Source organism: Parus major, chromosome 24 (genome assembly GCF_001522545.3).
Source record: "Parus major isolate Abel chromosome 24, Parus_major1.1, whole genome shotgun sequence".
NCBI lineage: Eukaryota > Metazoa > Chordata > Aves > Passeriformes > Paridae > Parus > Parus major.
In genome coordinates, this window is record NC_031792.1 from 6,719,588 (window position 1) to 6,738,970 (window position 19,383).

The 19,383-nt window shown below is 41.8% G+C and overlaps 1 protein-coding gene across 10 annotated transcripts in view; it reads left to right on the forward strand.

Annotated features, from left to right (window-relative positions):
• The window catches only part of PRDM10 (PR/SET domain 10), a 44,066-nt gene extending 25,326 nt beyond the window's left edge, over positions 1-18,740 (forward strand). For 9 of the 10 annotated variants that reach the window (XM_033519708.1, XM_019008916.2, XM_015649701.2 and 6 more), the window contains 11 exons: positions 4,456-4,803; positions 6,578-6,733; positions 7,428-7,607; positions 8,488-8,598; positions 9,648-9,848; positions 10,413-10,556; positions 11,596-11,766; positions 12,995-13,135; positions 13,776-13,944; positions 14,554-14,666; positions 15,411-15,877. In XM_033519708.1, the coding sequence (XP_033375599.1) occupies positions 4,456-4,803; positions 6,578-6,733; positions 7,428-7,607; positions 8,488-8,598; positions 9,648-9,848; positions 10,413-10,556; positions 11,596-11,766; positions 12,995-13,135; positions 13,776-13,944; positions 14,554-14,666; positions 15,411-15,647 (1,971 nt within the window). In that variant the 3' untranslated portion in view covers positions 15,648-15,877. Of the gene's footprint in view, positions 1-4,455; positions 4,804-6,577; positions 6,734-7,427; positions 7,608-8,487; positions 8,599-9,647; positions 9,849-10,412; positions 10,557-11,595; positions 11,767-12,994; positions 13,136-13,775; positions 13,945-14,553; positions 14,667-15,410 lie in introns of all 10 variants that reach the window. The other variant, XM_015649702.3, reaches the window with a different exon arrangement.
• Positions 18,741-19,383: the final 643 nt, after the last annotated feature.

Sequence of the window (19,383 nt, forward strand, 5' to 3'; positions counted from 1 at the left end):
TCAAGCAAATAATCCTTGAAGCTTTGTAACTGGGAGAGCAGTTTATTTAGCTTAAAATCTTTTTCTTCCATGTGTTAACTTTGGATTAAGGAAAGGAGCAGCTGTGGTGGGGGTAAGGTTTCATTTTTAGAGGATGAGGAGGGATTAGGAAAGAGTTGTGTAACTATTCTGTATAGGAACATGTTGAGCAAATTTTGCTTGCAGTTTACAGCAGTGTATATGCAAGACCAATGCTGCTGCTACCCAGAAATACTGTGGCATGTCTTGAAGGAAGAGTTTGGCTTGGGTACAATAAGACTGCACACATTTTAACTGTACAAAATGCTTGCAGTCTCTGAATTACAAGTTTCTACCAGTGATTTCATTTTCACATGTTAAAAGCTTGGAGGATTTTTTACTGAATGGTATTGAAGGGTGTTTAGTAGAGTACAGAGATGCTGAAGTTTTGACAGGGCATAGGGATGTATAGCTTACAGTGTGCTACAGTGTCCTCAGTAAGAAAAGAAAATGTTGGCCATTTCCCTGAACTTTTGAATCCAAGATGTGAACTTGAATCCTTTGAAATAATGAATGTAGGAAGAAAAAGAAATTCTGAAGTTACTTCTTTGTCTTGTGACTTAGCATCTTTTCTCTGTAAAGTCATCACAAATTGATGACAGCTCAGAGGAGTGCAGTGGTGGTTCAGTGACATGTTTGTATCTCAAGTCTTTCAAACTTTCCCTGTACCTCATGTTCAGCAGAGTCCTGGAAATGTTTCAAGTCTGGAGCACTGGGCAGAATGGCAGATGGATAGTTGCACAGACCTTTCCATATTGCATCAGACTGTGAGCAATGAGCACTTGAGATAAGACTAAACCAGCAAACATAATTTTTTAAGCACTGAAAAGCCACCTTCTGAACACTCACTCAACTCAGCTATCCACAGTACCTGCCTACAGTAACATGTACTTCGTAATAAAAGCAAGCAAACATTTGGTTTTCAGATATGTAGTACGTTATTCGCTTCCAAATAATAGGTAGAAAGTCCTGACTCCTGGTTATGATTCTGAAACCTGTGTAGCTCTAATTCTTCCTTGTTTCTTAGATAGGACTTAGTTTTCAAAACCAGTCATTCTTTGTGAATTGCTTCAGCTTTTCTAAGGCTTAAGACAGTAGTGCTCTGAGACTGTTTTCATGCAAGCTGGAAGCACTGATCTGTCCTATCTCAGGGTTCAAGTCCTGATAGAAACAGTTCATTTTTCAGCCTCTGTTCTACAGCCTGTGGGGTTTTCTTGGAGGTAGATCTTAACTATGGCAGCTGTGTCCCTAGTATTGGAAAGAGGTACACCCTTCAACTCTTGTAGAAAATTAGACGAACATTGTGGTCCACAGCCACAATGAATATTTGTTTTTAGTTCAGTTCTGGGCAGTATGTAGGGTGTCTGTGTGCTAATACCAGAAACAGAGGGATAGGAATATGATTTGGAAAGCACAGTCACTTCCTTCATGGTGAAAGAAATGCAACTGATTGTATAACAAGGAGCATAGTCAGTAAAATGAGGTTAGAAAAAGTCCCTTCTTAACTTTTTTACTCTTCCTTATCCCTGCCCTGTTGTTATCCTGCCCTAATTATTCCCGTCTGCTGAAAGCCTTCACTTCTCATGATGGTACTGCAGTGCACATTGCATCCTTGTTAATCAGCCCTAGAAAACAGGAAAGGTCACAAAACACCTTCAAGATTATCTGTGGTTTTTATCCTTGCCCTTTAACTCCCCTTGAGCTATATAGTTACTAACTATAGAGTAAACCGTGAAGATCTGTTTAGTGTTTCCTGAGGCAAAAAAACCCTCAAAGCTGTAAACTCTAATTCAAAGAGCCGTTGTAGTGACCTGGAGAAGTCAAGGCTTATGTTTTCTCAAGTCCATTGCATAATATAAGTATTTTTCTCTCTCTCAATGCTGCCTGCTCAGCTGAAGCTGCAGGTAGATTTGAGTTCTTGTTTCATTGGGTTTTTGCTGAATCCAATCCAATGGTAAGTATCAACGCTGTCTTCCATGTTGTTTTGTCCAACTCCTGTTTAGTTTCCTGATTGGCCCTGCACCATAAATTGTTACATTCATTCTTTAGGTCACCAATGTAACATTCTTAGGTCACCAGAACTAAGTGTCACCTGAATAATGATTTGCATTCTTCTAGTTCTTTTCATACCAGTTCTTTGTAGATTTAAGGTGGATTTTATAGGAGTAAATTGCTTGTATGAAGTGCCATATCAGTCTTAAAGTTTTGGAGGATTTGTTTGCTCAATTGTTTGTGCTGGATCAATACTACAGGCTAATGAAACAACACTTAGTTCTGTTTTTATAGTTGATAGAGCAGTAAAACATTTCACCTTCTGTAGCCCTTGAGATAACAACAGGGCTATGTTGAGTCTGGCCTGCTGTATTAGCAGTCAGCTCCCTGCTAAGGTACCAGTGATCAAAACTCAAATTCATAGTGGAGTTCAGGAATATTGAAATACATCTTTTCACCTATGTTTTATTAGCATCTCCCTGTGGTTAACGGGGAAATTATATCCTTTGGAATCCTCCAAGCAGCACATCAGTTTTTGCACAGCACATAGCCATCTTTCCATTTCCCAGTGTGACTTACAGCAGTTCCCTGTGTTTCCCATTGTCTCCACTTGTAAAATGGAGAATGGTGATGATGACAGCTCCTGGGAAGCCCTATCTGGAGCTCCTGTATTAAAGTGTTAATATTTTTTTTGGTAACAAAACATTTGCTCTCCTGTTCTTTCCTGGAATGAAAGTCTATGTTTCCCTCTGCAGTTCAGATGGTGAAAAGGATCTTTCAGGTCCACAAATTTAATTCTTAGCGCACAGCATTTCACAGTATTCCCAAGCTCTTCCCTCATTCCAGCAGAAGAGCTCCTAACTTTACTTAATCAGTGTCAGCTGTTGGCACGCACTTAAGAGACACAGCAAATATCATTTGTGTCAGCTGCCACATTCCCATAAGCAAAGGAGACGGGAAACCAGAGAAATTTGTTTGCAGAAGTATTGAATGTGTCTCATGGAGCAGTGGGTCATATGGAACACATGTGAGCAGAAGTGTCAGCAATATTCTAGTGGAATCCAAGTGGTTTGGGTTGGGAAAGACCTTAAAACTCATGCAGTTCCACCCCACTGCAATGGGCAGGGACACCTTCTGCTGTCTCAGGTTGCTCCAAGCCCCATCCAATCTGGCCTTGAATGCCGCCAGGAAAGGGGCAGCCACAGCTTCTTTGGGCAACCTGTGACAAGGCCTTACCACCCTCACAGCTGAGAATTTCCTTCTAATATGTAACCTAAACTTATGCTCTTCCACATTACTTCTCTAACTATCGTGATGTAGATTCTGTGTGCAACGTGAAAAGTTAAGACATAAATAAATAATGGTTTATAGAAGTATTCTTGAAGAGGAGTAGAGCATTGATATGTATTTTGAGTGCAGTATGGGTGACAGTGTACTGTGGGATTTCACAGGACTCAATTCCAGCTTTGCAAGTATCCAACATGAAAGTTCTCATCCAATATTGAAATGCAGGTGCAGGATCCCCTTCCCTTTTCCTAAAGACAGTGCATCCAGCAGCATCTGTTCCTCCAGCAGAGAGTGCTGGGTCAGGACTGGAATGGCTCTATAACATTTATCTGAAGGGTAAGGGGAGAAAACTAAGTGAGAACACTCACAAAATGTTACAGAAAAGGCAGAGTGAAGACAAACACACACCAAAACAAAATAGGGGCTGCAAAGAGACATTGTGCACAGTAGGAGTGGGGAACTGCCCACAAGTTCTTACCTGTTGCTCATAAAGCTGCCATTCTGCCTTTGGCATCAAGTTTTGAAACTCTCTTCTTCTTTTAGGCAATAGTAAAAAAGTTCAGACCCAGCATTTTTTTAGTTTATGTTCCACTAGAAATCCTCCAGGCAATACTAAATCACTGCTGCACATCTCTGTGGTGATTTTTGAAGGTTATCTAGTAAAGGGCTGTGGAATTTCATAAACCCTGCTCCTGAGGGAAATACAGGGTGCTGGCTCACCATTCCTTTGTGTGGTGGCTGAACTTATGATGTGATGCCAAATAATCAGCTGGAATTGCAGTTTTTCTCAGGCCCAGGTCTGTGCTTCAGACAGGGCTTAGTTTTATTTTACAGAAAAATGGCATACTTAAAGACAAGTCAGCTAAATCAGAAGAAATCGGGGATAGAGAGAAAACTCCTGCCCTGTGTTCCACTAACTCAGTGTGTAGCTGCAGGTATGTCCCCTGCTTCTGCCTGTCACAGCCTCCCCTGCTGTAAATTAGAGGCAGCATATGATGGAAAATAATTTCTTGAAGTTTTGGTTCACTGATCATCGGGTATATTTAATCCTCAATGTATATGGACGTGGAATCTATGCATGGTAATGAAAGCTAATGGTCTCTTGGATTCTTCTTTCAGAATGCAGCTCTGCAGCACCTGTTCATCCGGAAATCCTTCCGCCCGTTCAAATGCCTGCAGTGTGGGAAGGCCTTCCGGGAGAAGGACAAGCTGGACCAGCACCTGCGGTTCCATGGGCGGGAAGGGAACTGCCCTTTGACCTGTGACATCTGCAACAAGGGCTTCATCAACAGTGGTGCCCTTGAGAGCCACATGAAGTTCCATATGGACCAGAAAACATACTCCTGCATTTTCTGCCCTGAGTCCTTTGACCGCTTGGATCTGCTTAAGGATCACGTGGCCATCCATGTCAATGATGGCTATTTCACCTGCCCCACCTGCAAGAAACGCTTCCCAGATTTTATCCAGGTGAGGTGCTGTACTGATTTGAAGCACTGCTTTGGGGGTCTCTCACAAGGCTGTGGGTTTCTCAGTGCACTCCCCGTGTAACTGCACAGCAGTTCATTCTCACAATGTGCAGGGGTCCACCTCAGTCAGAAATTGAAAAGGAAAAATGACCAAGCACTGCTAGACATTGTCTTATGACACTGAAATGCTCTGTCCACTAAATCATCAGATGTGATGCTTCAGTCTGGCATTAGAAGGCACTGTGCTGCAGAAGGGGTGGGTGCCTTATTGCCAAAAAATGCCTGAAGCAGAGGTCCTGTCTATTATGTCTCTGTGGAAAAAAGACGAAAAGGAATTGTCTTTTGCTTATTCAGATTGTACTTGAGCACACCTTGCCCTTTGTCATTAAAACTGAACAAAAAACCAAGTGGGTTTACATCTTTAATCCCTTGCCTGTTTTCTGTCAAGATAATTCATTTGAACAGTTTGAAGAAATGCCAGAACAGATCAGGACACTCTGCTTCCTGACTTCCCCTCTGGGCTTCAGCTGGGCACTTTATTCTCCTTCCCTGCACTGGAGCAGTGAGTAATGCAGCTACTCTGCACTATGCTGAGCACTTGGACAAGGTCATTAGTAGAATTTAAAGATTCTATTTCCATGCCCAGTAAGAAACAACTGAGATGGACCATGCACATATTCATTATACTTCCTAGGAACAAAGGAATTGATGTGTCTTACTGAGCTGCCTGACTGAAATTGAAACATAGAAACACAGTTTAGATCAGTAATAGGAACAGATAGACTATTCACTAGGCTAAAGAGGAAAGAATGGGGGAAAGTGATTTACTAATATAATTCCATCCTGGCAAGTCCTTTATCTTCTGTAAATGTTCAACAAAGAAGAATGCTGATGATTCAGAAATGCTGGACTGCAACTTAATTCCCTGTAAACTTTCCCATGCAAACGATTGAAAGTTCCATGGCTGTCTTCCAACTATTCAGTTGTATTTGTGACATTTAACAATGATTTTTTTTTTTCTCTTCTCACTTTGTGAATAATTTAGACTAGTCACTGCTGCCTACTGAAATACTTCTATGTGGAACAGGTAGAGATGCCAAGTTGTTCCATGTATGATCAGTATTAGGAGATGGTAAGGACTTAATTAGAGACCCATTTCTTGAGTAGTGCTTGCATTTCAAATGTCAAACCTCATTAGTCCCTTTATTGGGGGGAGGAAAAAAACCCCTCTAAATGTTTGAAGAGGTGAAGGATAGTCCCATATTATGGAGAAGTAATTGCCGTTCAGGAATAGTGTGCAAATGCTAAAATGTGAAAAGCAAATGTTTTTCTAAGTTTTTTTTCTTTGCCAGTTGTAATTGCCAGCTCATTGTGTCTGATTGAAAGGAATTAGTCCCTGTGTTTTGGTTTCTTAAAAATGAAAGGAAAATAATGAACCTCAGGTGAATGTGTTAACTTGAGGGCAATTCTGTGCAAATGGTACATTGTGGACTTTCTCTGCTCATTAAGTGAAACTATTCAATAGCTGATGCCTTCAAGAATCATTCTTGAGGAAATCAAATCACCCATCCAGATGAGTAATAAAGATGTTATGGCTTTATAGAAACTATTGCTGAGGTATCAACTGTTCTGATCAAATACTTTTTAAACTAAAGCATATGCAACACTTTCAAAACATTTTCCTTTAATTTCATATTGCAAAGAGTTTCCTAGACTGTGTTACCACTCGCTTCCCTCTTGAATAAACTGCATTTTTCTGTGATCTGCCATTTTAGGTCAAGAAACATGTGCGCAGTTTCCATTCTGAGAAGATTTACCAGTGTACAGAGTGTGATAAGGCTTTCTGCCGCCCTGACAAGCTGCGACTCCACATGCTGCGGCACTCAGACCGTAAAGACTTCCTGTGCTCCACTTGTGGCAAGCAGTTCAAGGTGAGGTGGCTCTTGGCTGGATCATTACTAGTACAAAAACCACTATTCCATACCCTCTTTCAAGGAGATAAGCTCATGTTCTCAAAGGTGAAAGAAAATAACAATTGTAAACACATTAGACTTGCCTTTGAGTTGCATGCATTGCTTGGTGTCCTGTGTGAGCTATGACATCCATTTCTGAAGGACAAGGAGCAAGGTCACCTCAGCACCTTATTTCAAATATTCCTAATAATTTAATAGCAAAGTAACTTTCTGTCTGCTTATTAAGAACTGGGACATCATACATCTCCATTGCCAGGTGTTCAGGTTACATTGCTTGTATCAGTTCAGTTAAAAAACTTCTTGCTGATGCCAGTGGATTAATAATGTTGTTGGACAAGATTCCTGTGTCCATGGCATCTATCTTGTCAGCACATGGCCTCCAGGTGCCTTTCCAAATCCTGCTGGAATAGATGGAGCAGATTGTGAGCCAGGTAAACTGCAGTGGCAGCAGCCTCATCCCTCTCACTAAGTTTGTCATGGGACACTGAGGGAGTGGATATTTCTGGGTGAATGAACACATTTTTCTGAGAGGAAAATTTCTCTCTGGATAGAGATCCCTGAACAACTCAAACTGTGTCTCTTAAGCGTAACAGACAGTATGGCAGTTTCTGTGACGTTGCTAACATTTTTCTCCCCAATTTCTCCTTCCCAGAGGAAGGACAAGCTGCGAGAGCACATGCAGAGGATGCACAACCCAGAGAGAGAGGCCAAGAAGGCTGATCGGATCAGCCGCTCTAAAACCTTCAAGCCTCGGATTGCGTCCACTGACTATGAGAGCTTCATGTTCAAGTGCCGCCTCTGCATGATGGGCTTCCGCCGCAGGGGCATGTTGGTGAGTGCCTGGGTGCTGTTACAGCCTCTGTACTCAATTCTGATGAATAGATAAGGAATAAAGATGGAATTCCCGTGTTGGAACACAAGGGAACACATAAGGGCTTGGGCTGGAAGGGACCTTAAAGTTCTTCTTATTCCACCTACCTGCCATGGGCAGGGACACTTTCCTTTAGACCAGGTTGCTCCAAGCCCTGTCCAATCTGGTCTTATCCAGCCAGGATGCTGTGAAACAAATTTTGGCAAATTTTGTAGCTGAGTTGAGGTGATACATCTTTTTTTTAAACCTGTGTGTTTTACCTCTTCAGCAAATTTGCATATTTTTCTGCCTGTGCTGTACATATGGTTGTCAGTACCATATTTCAACACTAATAATGCAGACTGATGTGTACTGTATTTAACAGGACATGAGATGAAAATACTGTCTCGTTCAGCCTTACTGTCTCAGTTTTCCTGTCTTTCGTTTTTTTTCTTTCTCCCCCTTCTTGAGGGCCTCTTCTGGCCATGTCTTGTCACTGCCTCTGGGTAAAGGCTGTTCTGCAGCAAGAGATTGTTTGCAAAGGTTTCATAGGGGTTCTGATCTGGGCAGAGGTCCTTTACACTATCTCACTCTCAGATATCAGCTACAAGACAGTTCTGGCAAACTATTTCACCCCTTCCTATCTAATTTTGGTTAGAGAAACTGTAAATGGGACCTAGCAAGACCACATTTACCTTCAGCACTTAAATATGAGTGCACAGTAACCCTTGCAGCATCAAATGCTTCCAGTGCTGCTGCCTTGTATTGTTCAGTTTTGGTTTGGCTGTTACCCATGTCTGGAAGAAGCACCAATCATTTGGCTTCCAGCTGTAATATGTTCTTGTTCTCTGTTTCTCTTAAGGTGAATCATTTATCAAAGAGACATCCAGACATGAAAATAGAAGAGGTGCCAGAGCTCACGTTGCCCATCATAAAACCCAACAGGGATTACTTCTGTCAATACTGCGACAAGGTGTGTGGGAGGTCACCCCTCAGAGGATAGCTCAGTCCTAGTCCTGGATGCAACAAATTTGTTTCTGCATAGAAATCTCTGGCAGGGTTTGTAGCTCTCCTGAGGTGCTTGCCAGCAACATTCCTGCAGTACTGTCCAAAAAAAAAGACGACAAAATGCACTTGGGCCATTGCAGTGGAATGCTAATTGAAAGCTGCAGTTTTCCCCTTTCTGCTGTGTTTGGCATTGGAAAACTTGAATACTGTTATCCAGCAGACAGTCACTGACCCTTAGTCTTGTGTTAGCCTAGGACTAAGTATCCTGTCTGTGTATAATTCCTGGGCAGTAAGTACTTTTGGCTTCTGTATCACTTCCAAAAGTTAGTGTTTAACACCTTTTATTGTAAACTACTTACTAGGTCATGTGCCAGTAATTGCCAGTGGTCAGTGGAGCCTGAAGGTGTTCCTGGAGTACCTTTGGGTTCTTGCTCTTATTCTCCTTTGCCTTTTATGCCTGGGGGCCTTTTTACGGGGGATATATACACCAGGGAGTGTATTTTAACTGTCCTTATCCTCAGTATGTCTTTCTGTGATGCCTCTTTCCTTTTGATTGAGAGGAGAAAAAATAGTTTTAATTATTAGATAGTAGTTGTTTGTTATGTGCCTAAAAAGAACTGAAAGGTATGTTGATCACTGAACTGAAACAATTTGATGCTTTGTGTCAAGTAGAGACAGCAACCCTCATAACAAATTAACATAGGGCATTTGATCTTCAAATATGGCAAAAATATTGCTCCTTGTCCTGCTTTGGTGTTTGGCTGTGGCATACAGTATGTTCTCAAAAGGCTTCTCTGTGCTACACACAAAGGAGTCAGTTGCTTTTACAGGTTGTTGAAATTGATGAAACACTGGAAGGTGTATGTTCATGCCTTTTGTTGTAATTGTTTGGGGATTTAACTAAATGTATTCTCTAAAGCAACATGCAGACCTTCTAGATCAAGATAACTGGTAGCTGTTTTCTGTGCAGACACCAGGATTGCACCATTTGAATTCCAAATCTTTGCCCTGCAGGTGTACAAGAGTGCCAGCAAACGCAAAGCACACATCCTGAAAAACCATCCTGGTGCTGAGCTACCTCCAAGCATCCGGAAACTGCGTCCTGCAGGCCCAGGAGAGCCAGATCCCATGCTAAGCACCCACACCCAGCTGACAGGCACCATTGCCACCCCTCCAGTGTGCTGCCCTCACTGCTCCAAGCAATACAGCAGTAAGGTATGGGGGGTTCTGGCCTCAGACAGCCTCTCCCTGGGGATGGTCTTTTGCCATGGTCTATGTCACCTGTATGTCCACAAGAAGAGCTCTCTTCTTCTCAGTCAGAGTGCTGGTTTCATGCTGTGTTCTGAAGTGCAGGCATAGTCTGGTTGTTTTAGGGCCAAAAGATTCCATTAATAGTTTCTGTTCCATGAATAGACCAGATTTCTGCTGAAAAGTTACCAGAGCACAATCGTGAATGGAAGGACTTGGAAACTGCTCTCTGATAGGTACAGGGGAGATGAGCAGGGAAGCAAAGATGACCTTTGGAAAATGTCATAAAACACTTGGCTGTGTTGGGGTAAAAAACTGTTGAGGACAATACTTCAGTGTCGCCTCTAATCAGTGGCAGGTTTGTGAACCTTGTTTTCAACTTTGTTGACCAGAGGAGCTCATAATGTGGATCTTGATGCTGCTTTACTGAGGGAAACCTAAAAGCCATGTTTTGTCAGGCTCTTGGATTTCACATGGCCCTGAGCAGAGTTACTGACTATTTTTTCAACGCTCCTTTGCTTCTCTCTGCAGACAAAGATGGTGCAGCACATCCGCAAGAAGCACCCGGAGTTTGCTCAGCTGCCAAACACAATCCATGCACCACTGGCAACAGCCGTCATCAGTTCCACACCGGCTGTTCTCACCACCGACAGCACGACCGGAGAAACTGTTGTGGTAAGGGCTGGAGGCACACAAGGGCAGTGCAAGGAAACACACAGAACAGGAGCCTTCTGGTATTAGTAACCCTGGTTTTTTTTTTTGGCAGACATCACTTTTAAACTTGTATTAAGACATTATTTGAGATCACTTCTGGTTTTGAGCCTGTCTGGTACAGTTTTGCACTGTCAGGAGCTGTTCATTTCTTTCTGGAGCTTTAAGGATTTGTCTTTTATCCTCAAATCCATTTCTTTCTTTCATTCAGACCTACTGACTCCACATAATGAACTAAGGGGTACACATCTCATGGATGTTCACTGGGAATTTTCTCCTGAAGTGAGATGCAGTTCCTGACATCAAGAGGACAAGTTTAGCAGTGACTGGGGACTGGATCAAACTGTGTTCAGGGAGTCAGATCTTTTTGTAATCCTTTGAACAGCACAGCACTGAGCAAGATGAATCTCCAGTGGCTGACCTCTCTACTGTTAAGTTAATATATCAGCTGCCACAGTAGTGAAAGCTAAGACTAGAAAATGTGTCCTTCAGTGTTGAGGGATACTATGTAGTTTTAAAAGTCCTATTGTTCACAGTTTAAAACTTCCTGTCTAAAGACTAACTGGATAAAAGAATGTTGTGCTTGAAAATGGAGAGGTTCAATCAGGATGCTGTTGGCTTCATTAAACGCAATTAAGTTATGTAGTAAATGTCTTTACACATTAGAAATACGGTTGTCACTCAGACAGGGGATGAAGAAAGGTGGAGTATGTTCATGAACCACTTCTTTTGTTGTTTAACGGAATACTGGTATGCCATGAGATGAAAATAATTATTTTTACTATGATATGTTGTTAGCTGTTAATGGTCCTGACTAGGATTTAGACAGAAGAGAGCAATTCTAGTTGATGATCCCTGGTGACTATTTATGACCCCAACCTCTGTACACATTAAGCTCTTGTAAATAAATGACCAGATCCACCATAAGTGTAGATAAAAGAACTACAGCCCTGAAGAAGTACATTAATATGATGATGATCTGTATCTCTCTCTCCCTGCTCAGACAACAGATTTACTGACCCAAGCAATGACGGAGATATCCCAGACCCTCACTACAGATTACCGGACTCCCCAAGGAGATTACCAGCGCATCCAGTACATCCCTGTGTCTCAATCCACAACTGGCTTGCAGCAGCCACAGCACATACAGCTGCAGGTTGTTCAAGTGGCCCAGGTGGGTAACCTTGCTGTGCTTTTGACCCCTTCTCTACCAAGCCTGTGTGTTCTTGTGGCTCTAGTGCACAGAAGAGTGGTAAGGAATAGTTACAAAAAGTGCTGCCACTACTTTTTACAGATAAATCAACTGATAAGGCACAGGGTTCCCTTCATAAGCACTTGTACCAGGCATAAATAGTCCTGCCAGCGTTGGTCAGCTTGCTGGAGACACATCAGTACAGTCTTGACTTAGTTTTACCCATTTGGGCGGCCTTGCTCAAGTCTGTTCTAGGAATGTTTTCCAGTAATTGGAAAGGTGGGTCAGTGGGTGACCCATTTTCTGCAGTTCAAGACTGATTTGTACTTCCTTGTCCTCAGTGAGTCAGAGCCAAAATTTGGGAGTACAGAGAGTGGTTGCTTGTTCCCTTCTTAGCATCTATTAGAATATTCATTTTCTTGATGCTCAACAGCCTCCTAAAAATGAAACCAGAGTGTAACTAGAGTAACTGGTCAGAGGAAAATATCTCAGGCAGCTGTAGGAAATCTGTTACTCACTGGAGGAGCTGAAACTACCACATGTTTATATTTTAATCTGAAATTCTGTGTTCTCTCTGGCCCCTCATTACAAATCAGGTTATGAATTTGGTTAATAAAGGCCTAAACAATGGCCCCAGTTGATCGTGACTGTGGCTGTTGTAATGATAGAAGAACATGAACACTGATTGCTGGAGGTAATATTAGCAAGATCTTAATTTTATAAATATCCAAGACTTGCAATTCAATTACTGCAATTGATATCATTAGCAAGTGTTGCTCAAAAAAATCTTTAAAAACCTCTGAGCACTTGTCTTGATGCAGAGCTGTGTCAAACTACAGAACTGGATATGCAGATCTCGAGTATGTATACGTTGTACAGAAAGATGCTTACAGAGAAGCGATTAACACTAGTCCTGTCTTTCAAACCCTTTGGTTTAGTCCAGCCAGAGTGTGCAGTGTGACACACAGCTTTGTATGATGTTAGGCAAGTCATTTCCATTGGCATCACTGAGATGTAATGGCACAGAGATGGTTCTATCTATTAAGTGTACTTTATCTCCCAGGGTGCAAAGAAACGCAACAAGGTTCAACAGGTGTGCTCCACTAAGGCTCCTGCTTCATTATTCCAGACCTTGTGTCTCAGATGAGGTTTACATGGCTGCTTTTGTAAATAATTTGAGATATAGACCTCTGCTTAATTTTTTCCCCAGGCTACCTCACCTCATCAGTCCCAGCACTCCACAGTGGATGTTGGGCAGCTCCATGACCCCCAGACATACACCCAACATGCCATCCAGGTGCAGCACATCCAGGTCACAGAGCCATCACCAGCAACTCAGTCATCATCACAGGTATTTCCCTCTTCTCTTCAGAAAATGCTTTCCCTACCAGGCTGCTCAGCTGGCATATTGCATGTGCTAATGCAGGGAATAGTGTTTTCTTTGCCATTTAAAGGACCATACATGAAATGATTCTCACTGAGAATCATTGAGATCATCAAGCAGTGCCCAGGTGTCTTGGGGTATATGGGGGTGTTTTTTTGTGGGTTTATTTGGGTATTTGTTTTGTGGGGTTTTTGGTGTGGGTTTTTTTTTCCTCCAACAGTATGTACAAAGGAGAGAAAAATGATTGGAAACAGACCCATTTGCAGCTAAATGGAGTTTGTCAGTTGAAAGATATAAATGGAAACTGGTATTCCTCAAATATTTGAAGTGCAACTCTTCATGCTCTTGGGTAGAATTTAGCCTCTAACCTCTAGTCGCTGCCACAGACTCATTTTGGCAAGCAGCAATATCACTATTTCAGTTTCCTGGTCTGAGCTTATTGGCCATAGACTGAAGCAAGTTAGAGGAAAGAGAGGAGAGTTCTTGTGCTTAATATGCTCTGGAACCCATCCTGTGTTTTTGCTTAATGAGAAGGTTGTAGTTGTGACAGCACAGAGCTGTACAATTCTTACTACACTAAGAACACTTGCACCTTTTTTTCCTTCAGGTTGGGGGTCAGCCTTTGAGTCCTTCCTCGCAACAACCTCAGCAGGAACTCAGTCCCTCACAGATGCAGACAACTACATCTACACCAAACCAAGCCCTCCAGCAGCAGCAAGGCTCCTCAGTCCAGCACACATATCTCCCCAGCAACTGGAATTCATTTCGGAGCTACTGTAAGTGTCAGCAGTAGCTCTAACTACTACTTGTCTGGCAAGTGTGTCTGACTAACACATACCCTATGTCTTCAGCTATCAAATGGGTCAGTGTTTTCAGAATTCATTCAGCTCTGTGGTTAATATTCATAGATATCAAGAAGATAAAGCTTCAGACAAATGTAAATGGGTCTACCAGCTCTTCCACTACCACCCTTACTGATCCAGTGCATGGTTTGGACAAGCACACTGGGCTCCTTTATTCCAAGGAACTTGCACACAGAAAGAATCCATGTGTTAGATAGCTACTTGTTCAAATTTGGATACATGCTTGAAAGAATTGTGTGGAAGAGGAGTGTGACATGAAGATGATTTCTAATGTCCATGCAATTCTGGATGGTAATTCTGTGATGCTTAGAGTGAGAACAGGATGTGTTTTCTCTGCATGAACTGCCAAATCTCCAGCTGGTGTTATCTGGCATAATTCTGCTAAGGCCTGTAGGGTTCTACAAAGCGTTATATCACCTGAATTTCTATTCAATACCCACTGTTTCAGACTTTAAAGTGATTTTTGGAGGTTGTCTTTGAGTTTGACTGGAGGTCTTGATTATCCAATTTGCAATTTTTTAGCATCAGAGATTCAGATGATGACCATCCCACAAGGGCAGTACGTGATCACAGAGACTGCTGTGGGTACCCCTGTCACCAGTGTTAATGCAGGGCAAGTGAAAGCAGTTACTCAGGTAAGGAAAACCATCATAGCCTTTTTTTCATACAGAATATTATCAGGCATAAATCTCTTCAGCTTGAAGGTTTAAAGAATGCCAGAATCACGACTAGGGCACAGAGTGGAGGTAACTAAAGAGGTCCAGGCTGCACAGTATAGTCTGTGTGTAACCATTTACAAAGGCTCATGCTGTCTGGCTCTTTTATGTATGACTCCTTTTAGTTTAAAATCTTCACTTAATCACATTGGTAGAACAAAATTATTTAGTGGAACTGCTTAGTCTTAAAAATATTTATGATTAAGCAGTATCTATTAAACCAAATTTCAGAACAACTCCTGGAAACATTTCAGTAGCTGTTATCTATAAGATTAGAAAATAAGAAGAGTTCCTGCTATTCCTTGTAAGCAATCAAGCATAAGGAGACAGGTCATTGGTCTGTGTTGATCTTGGTCACTGGGAGTGCAACTTCTGCTAGAACATGTGCAATACAGGAAAAGTCTTTCTGAGTAGTTGAATTGAAAATTTCTATTTTAATATGTAGTGATTGTCTAATTGTGTAATGAGTTTAACCATTTGTAAATTAGCCAAAATCCAAGTCCAATTTCCTTTGACTCAAAAGACAGGCATTATGTTACTCTCAAATACATTTAAATGAAACAGAGCTTAGTTTTCTAATTTCCTTGCTCAAACCAATTTGAGTTAGAACAGAGAAATTACAGAAGATTGAATGGTTAATTATTTTCTATATTCCCCATGCAGACTCACTATGTGATATCTGAAGGTCAGCCTGATTTGGATGGTAAACAAAACTCTTCACTCTCCAGCGAGGTTCAGGTGGGCATTTCCCAGCCCACAGCCCACACGGATCCCTTGGAATCCCAGACAAGCAACCAGCAGCAAACCACCCAGTACATCATCACAACCACCACCAATGGGAGTGGCGGGAGCGAAGTGCACATCTCCAAACCCAGGACTTTCTCAGCAGAGCATGAGTGAAAGAGCCTCATGGTACCATTTGCTGGTCCTTGTCCCCTCCCTGAAAGCCCAGATGTGAGGGTACCCTGGGGCTCTATATGTTTTAATGTATATGCTCACCTTCCACTAAAATCTTGGAGCTCTTGTTAATGCTTTAAGAGGGTTCACTGTGACCATGAAATGCCCCCAAAATCCTTCTGGGATGCTTTTAATGCAGCTTTTAAGAAAAAGGACAAGAAAAATGAAACCTCTGCTGGCCCTGGACTTTATTTTTGGCATGTCTGCTGACCCTTATTTTTCCTTTATGTAAGCGCGTCCAGAAGACAATTTTATTTCAACTCTATGGGAAAAAGCTTGCCTAACTGAAGGCTTCCTGGCAGATTGTCATATGTATATTTTTAACAGGAGCCATTAAACAGGAGACCATAATGTAAATTACTAGAATATGGCAGAACTGCTTCTTGTGGCTTCTAGCAGCCAAGGTGAAAGGGAGTGTCCCTGTGCCATATGAGCAGAATGCCTGCAGAAAGGAGCAGCAGCAGCCAACCAGTGGCTCCTGGTGTCCCCATATGGGGATTGGATTGAACAATGAAGCTGTGAAGATGTGCCGAAGCAGTCTATTAAATTATTATTTTTCCAGCCCTCCAAAACTGTTTACATGCTGTCTGCCCTGCCGTGTTTTACCCAGCAGTTCCAGAAAGCAGGAAAAGCACAGTCTTAAATCCATGTTGTTTGGAACAAACTGATTGAAATGCCAGGAGCACCTAAGGGGTAGTACAGAGCCACCGTTACTTCTTTTCCCTCCAGTGTTTGCCAGGAAAATTGCTTTTTTGCCTGTAAACAAAGAAAAAAAAAAAAGGCTCAGCTAAACTTGCACAGCAGCTTCTGCTGTGATCTAAGATAGTTGTGCCAGGAAAAAAACGAGGATACACAGCACTCCTCTGAAGGGAAGAGGTCGTTATCTCTGTGGCCACCTCAAAGTAAACATATTTCTCCTCTTCAAAACTGGATGGAGAGTTGGTTACTTTGATTTTTATTTTTTTTTGATTTTTTTTTTTTATTTTCCAAAAAACCTTGTTAACAATGCACTGTAATTCCTTTGGACAGTTCCAGAAAACAAATAGCCCTGGACTCAGGAAACACACAAGAAATGTACTAGTGGACCACTATTTATGGGACATGGAAAGCTATCTATAAGGGTTGCCTGGTGTTATGGACCTGGTCTACATACAGAATTCATGTTGCATTTAGGGACCAGGAGAAAGGGAAAGAGAAGGTTTATCTTTTAAGGCCATGTAATATGTTTTTCCTTACATGGTTCTCCTTCACAGGTTGTCTTGGTTGGTTGTTCAAGGCATTCTGGTGATTTCAAGAACATGACTAGAACTCCATTGACTCCTAATGGGATATACCATGTATGTCTGAATTTCCATTCATTGCTGTAAAACTCATCCCAGAACATCTGTGCATAACAGGATACATTTATTTATAAAACAAATGCAAAGAAGTGTGCTGTGTCTTAAAGGCCCTTGAGACATAAGAACTTGAGAGTCTTGTTTTTTTGATTTGTTCTCTCTTGTACTGCACTGAGTGTGAATGTGGGACTCTTCCATAGGTATTCCCATGGATTCAGGTGTGGATTACCCATGTTATTAGGCACTACATATTGCAATATCAGGTTTTATGGAATTAAAGCTCTTTGACATGAGAGAGAACTCCACGCTCAGGCTGCACAAGAGCAAATGTTGTTCCTTGTGGGCAAAGCCTTGTAGCAGGTATTGCTTTGGTAATTAATGTATCTAAGTGGGCTGTGGATAATGTGACATGGAAATAGTATTGAGATAAATCAGTTGGCAAATACTGGCCAGCTCAGAACTGTTCTGAGGTCACTTTGAAGTGACTTGCCAAAATGTGGATTACTTTGTTCCTGGGCTTTCTCTTCTCTTGCTGTACCACCATACTGCAGCACTAATGAACCAGGTAGAATTAACATGGACCAGAGCTCCCATTTGGTCAAGTGCAATGAGTGACCTTAAATTCTGTGGATTTGGCAGCCCAGCCACTGTGGCAGTGTGGGCAAGCAACCACAGTGCCCAGTAAGTAATCTGAATTCATGTTGCCAAGGACTTTAGAATTACAGTGTTTGGCCTTGCAATGTTGTTCATGTGGGAAGAGAGTAGGGAGAATTTTGTCTTGGCTTTCTTCAGGCTGCTGCTGATTTAATAACAAGCCAGAAATGCTACAAGTAGCAGGAAAATAGCAGACTTGGAAATGGGAGACAGGGAATACTTGGGATACTGCTCTGCAGGAGTAATTAAGACTCTTAAAAGTTTGACAATAGCTGAACATCAAATATGTTCCCATTAATGATGTTGCAGATGTGGGATTTAAAAACTATTTTGCTCTATTCACCTTTGATGTAATGGTTCATGAATGAGGACAGTTGTACCAGTTATTTAAAACTGAAAACTATTTAAAACAGAAAACCATTTTAAAACACCCTTTTTGAACTCAAATATTCCTCATCAAAGTTTCTCTGCACTGCAGCAGCAGCAGCACACTTGGGCTATTGGCCTGATTCCAGGTGAAGTAACTCCTGGTGTCCCAAGTTGAATGAATTGCCTGCAAAAGAAGCATGCCTGGAAATGGAAGTACCACAGATTTTCCTTCCAAAATAAGGAACTACAGTGATTGCACAGATGGCAAAGTTTGCACGGTTTTTTTTCTCCACTTCTGCAGTGCAGAAGGTACAGGATGTATTATTGTATTTAAACCAGAGCAATCCAAAGATCTAAGTTATGTCCCACAGAAGTGTAAATCCAGAGTCCTCTCAGTTGCCTGCAAGGTCTGTGTTTTGTTTGGAGATGCTGTCCCTTGGAGGCATTTTGGGTCAGATTCTGTATTTTCTTGGAGGAAAAAAAAACAGCCTGCGCAACCTGATCTTGCACCTCTTGGACTGCTTGGGCCGCACCTATTACTTAACTGTGTATGTTTATTGTACATTTGGTGACTGTTGTTGTGTTCAGAGTCTCGTGCAACCTGGCAGGTGTAAAGAAAAAAAAACAAAAAAACAAACCAACCTGAAAAGAATAAATCTGTTTCTCTTTTTTTTTTCTTCTTTTTTTTTTTTTTTTTTAATGATTCATGATGATCAATCTGTTCATTGAGGTAAGGTGTTCAGTGCAGTGGAGGGTGAGTGAAGTGGGCTGTGGATAAATGGGATGATAACAGTAGAGAAGTTACAGGGAAAAATACATTTGCTACTCTCTGGATGGAACAAAGAATTTCTGACCACCCACAACACAATCCAAGGGAGAGTAAGTGGAGAGTGGAGTGGAGCCCCTGTGTTTCTATTGAAACAAACAGGCCTTGCAAAGTAAGAAATATTTAAAACTATTAATTTAAAAGTATCAGCTAGTACTTTCTAGCTGATTAGCTGCACATCATCTGAAAACTGAGGGAGATAAGGATGATGGCCATTGGATCAACAAACCATGACAGAATCCCTCTAGGAGTGACTCATGTCCCCATCCCAGGGTTATGTCAGGTACTATTCTGACATATCCACTCCCAAGGTACGACCATCCCTCACTAAGATGCGTGACTCAAGTCACTCAAGCTCCACCTTAATGTAAAGAAGTATTTGAGCAAATTAAAAACAGGGAGAAGTTAGGGAAGAGTCCAACGTAACTTCTGCGCTGAATCTGTCTCTTGCTCATTGAGTAAGATCTGCATTCTGTGATTTACCGTGGGCCAG